Source organism: Urtica dioica, chromosome 7 (genome assembly GCF_054948205.1).
Source record: "Urtica dioica subsp. dioica isolate 48M chromosome 7, U.dioica_male_clone48M_v1_H2, whole genome shotgun sequence".
Lineage (NCBI taxonomy): Eukaryota > Viridiplantae > Streptophyta > Magnoliopsida > Rosales > Urticaceae > Urtica > Urtica dioica.
In genome coordinates, this window is record NC_142762.1 from 45022780 (window position 1) to 45026342 (window position 3563).

The 3563-nt window shown below is 40.8% G+C and overlaps 1 protein-coding gene across 2 annotated transcripts; it reads left to right on the top strand.

The window, feature by feature from the left end:
- The first annotated feature begins 1138 nt into the window (after window positions 1-1138).
- On the top strand, window positions 1139-3041 carry LOC149392061 (putative WRKY transcription factor 7). Of its 2 annotated transcripts, XM_089619075.1 has the most exons (3): window positions 1140-2018; window positions 2113-2238; window positions 2510-3041. In XM_089619075.1, the coding sequence occupies exons 1-3, from the start codon at window positions 1279-1281 to the stop codon at window positions 2673-2675; spliced, it is 1032 nt and encodes a 343-aa protein (XP_089475201.1). In that variant the 5' UTR covers window positions 1140-1278; the 3' UTR covers window positions 2676-3041. The 2 variants fall into 2 exon arrangements, with proteins under 2 accessions (XP_089475202.1, XP_089475201.1); XM_089619076.1 differs by lacking the exon at window positions 2510-3041 and having other exon boundaries at window positions 1139-2018; window positions 2113-2242.
- Window positions 3042-3563: the final 522 nt, after the last annotated feature.

A 3563-nucleotide genomic window follows, 5' to 3' on the forward strand; every position in this document is an offset into this window, starting at 1 on the left:
ATTCCGAAAGTTTAATGTGTATTCTATTTCTTATTCCATTCTATTTATAGTTGCCTCCTCGTCTCTCCACTTTAATAATTTAACTTTATGAATAAACATTCCAGTCAAATAATTTCTTTTATAGGGTACATCTCTTAGTCTCTATTATTCATTGTAGTGGAAGATGTATATTATTATTATTTTTTAAATAATTCAATTTGATATCCTCATAGGTAAAGGATCTTATCATCCAAGTTAACTTTTGAGGGTGAAGATGTATATTACTAACCATATAAGTTTTTTTTTTTTTTTTTTCCTGTTTTATTAATCACATTCGCAATTTGACTTTAGGTTAATTCGTAGCAACAGCTTTGACAACAAAATACGGGTGAAATATTGTTTTTCGAGTAAAAATATTAAAAGCTTAGTCATATTTTCATGATGTCCATAAATGTAATTATTACGAAATTAGACTTTAAGGGCTGAATTTGTATGCCCGGTAGGCCGGTACAACTTACGGGGTAATTGGTATTAACTTTTATGGCAACTGACTTAGGAAACGGGTGGTTTGTTATAGAAACCTCCAAAACCCTATAAATGTCCCGTTGATGACCGAAAGCGACGTGGACGGCGAGAGATGAAGCGGGCGGATGATCCAACGGTGGTGAGGCGATCGTATGGCGATGCGGTTACGAGAGAGGAGAGCCATGTGTGAGTAGAGAGGGTTTGACGCAGCTTCCGGTGTCCGGTTAAAGAGGAACCTCAGTGGTCCCCACCAAATGGACTTTTACATTAAAAGCTGTTAAAGGTCAACTCTACCTCACTGTCTCCAACTATATCAAATCTCTCTCTCTCCTCTGAGTCAGCAAATCCAACGGCTAATCAAAATTCAAAACCTTTTGACCTTATCCCCACCACTACGTCTCATCATTCACTCATTCACACAGTTTGTGATGTCCAACCGGTTCAGGTCCGTTAGTGGGTCCCATCGCGGGACATGACAGTCAATGGTTCTGATAAACCCTCCACGTGTCGCGTTCGCAGTGGACAGTGGGATTGACGGCAGAGGAAAAAGAGAAACGACGGGCTCGTTACCCTATGCCTTGCAGTTTGACTCGAATCCACTTTTCTTTCTTTCTTTATTTCTCTCTCTCCTCCTCAAATCTCAACCCTCTCCGTTCTCTTTCTTTTAAATACAAAACCAAACACATCAATCAATCATCAAAGAAAAGAAAGAAAGGACTCTCAAATCTTCCCTCTCTCATTCATGGTACCACAATAGGCTAAACCTGAAAAATAATGGCCGTGGAACTGATGATGGGAAATTACAGAGTGATGGAAGAGAGCGCCGTTAAAGAAGCTGCTTCTGCGGGGATTCAAAGCGTTGAGCAATTCCTGAGACTCATCTCTCAGCAGCAACAATGTCATCAACAGCAACAACAACAACAACAAGAAGATCAGAATTCGTTCGAGTACAGAGAAGTGGCTGACGTGGCGGTGACGAAGTTCAGGAAGGTGATCTCTCTTCTAGACAAAGGCAGAACTGGACACGCTCGCTTCAGAAGAGCTCCTCTGTCCTCAAAGCCTAATCCTACTCCGACGCCGATCTCTGAACCGGTAAACCCTAAATCAGAGCCACAGCAACAACACCAAGGATCGGCTTCGGCTTTCAAGGTTTACTGTCCGACGCCGGTGGTTCGCTTGCCTCCGCTGCCTCACGCCAACGCTCAGCTCCACCAGAATCGGAATCTGATTCCGGCGAAGATCGAGAAGAAGGAATCCACCACCACAATCAACTTCTCTCCCTCGCCGTCGATCTCCGCAGCCACCTCCTTCATCTCCACTCTCACCGGAGACTCCGACAGCACGATCCAGCCCTCTCTCTCGTCCGGATTTCAGCTCACGAATCTCTCGCAGTCCTCCGCCGGAAAACCGCCTCTCTCCACGTCGTCGTTTAAGCGGAAGTGCAGCTCCGTCGACGACGCCGCTCTGCGATGCGGCGGATCTTCATCCGGACGATGTCACTGCTCCAAGAAAAGGTCCGTAGTCCGTACGATTCATTTCTCAATGTTCTCTCTAACAAATTTACCAAATTGGATTCAAACAGTTGAGAATAAATGATTTCGAAAACAGGAAATCGAAAGTGAAGAAGGTGGTGAGAGTTCCGGCGATAAGCTTGAAGATGGCGGATATTCCATCGGACGAGTATTCGTGGAGAAAGTACGGCCAGAAACCCATCAAAGGCTCTCCTCATCCACGGTAAACATTCAGATTTAATTCAAAATTAGAAAATCAAATTTATTTTTCATTTTCATTGCTTCACGTTTTGCTTTTGTTTGTTTGTAACCGATTCCCGACTCATAACGTGACTCGTCCACTTAACTCGTTGACCACGACACCCCTTCCAAAATTTTGTTGCGGCTGGTTTATTTAATGCATTATTTTAATTACCGAGTCAGGCAGCAGCGACTCAGCGAGTCATGGATCCGATTTACTAGTTTACTTATTTATTTATTTTGTCGCGACGCAGAGGATATTACAAGTGCAGTAGCCAGAGAGGTTGTCCTGCGCGGAAACACGTGGAGCGCGCTCTAGACGATCCGGCGATGCTGATCGTGACCTATGAAGGAGATCACATCCACTCTTCTCAGCCTGGCGTAGATCCAACGGCTGCTCTCGCTCTTGAAGCGCCTTAAGTCAACTGATCCGACGGTCACCGAGATCTTCTCGCCGATTTTATATTCTGATTCATCAATCGCTGTAGTGGAATTCGGTCAACCGTGTCGCATTGGAACCGTCTCCGAGAAGATTAGTGGATTCTCTTAATTAGCTGCCCTATATACAGGAAAAAGAATAGGATTCCTTTGTTTTCAATTTTATTTATTTTTTTTATTTCAGCCGGTTTTGGACCCTTTTTTTTTTCTTCTACATATTATATAATTTTGATAAATGGAAATGATATATAGTGTCGTAGATATGATATGATATGATGTGTTGGTTTTTTTACTTCTTATTTTTCTATGGTTGAAAATATGATGGATTTGGTTGGAGTTTGAGGTCAATCATGCTAAATGGTGGGCTTTTTTGTTTTTTGGTTTTCTTTTTTCCTTCTTCATTAAATATAACATATATATTTATTGTGATTCATTTAACAAGTTGTCTTTTGAGCATCTCTAACCTAAAATTTGATTATACAATTTCTCTCAAATTACTTTATGTTATCTCTAAGTTAAGACTTTATTTTTCGCAATATTAAAAAATATCTCTAATTTATATATTACTAAAACTATTTTACAAATTTCTACACTTTAATCCGCGTATACTTAATTTTAATCTTTGGTCGATTGTTTCAAGTATTTTTGCGATGTGAAGCGTAATAGGAATCGATTGTTTGAAGAAAAATAGTTGGTACTTTATTTTCTTAATAACAAGTTTCCTTTCTATTATAGTTATCCCTCAGTTTTTCTTCTAAGCATCTTTCGTGGATTTCCTCTTATCCAGATCTTCGATTGTTTACGAGCTCTACGATTCCTTTGATCTCCTTTCTTGTACCTGAAGGGTTCATGTTGATTAACTAGATCTTT

Coding starts and splice junctions, on each gene's coding strand:
- LOC149392061 (XM_089619075.1), top strand. CDS start 1,279: ATGGCCGTGGAACTGATGATGGGAAATTACAGAGTGATGGAAGAGAGC. Junction 2,019..2,112: donor TGTCACTGCTCCAAGAAAAG/GTCCGTAGTCCG, acceptor TTTCGAAAACAG/GAAATCGAAAGTGAAGAAGG. Junction 2,239..2,509: donor AAAGGCTCTCCTCATCCACG/GTAAACATTCAG, acceptor GTCGCGACGCAG/AGGATATTACAAGTGCAGTA.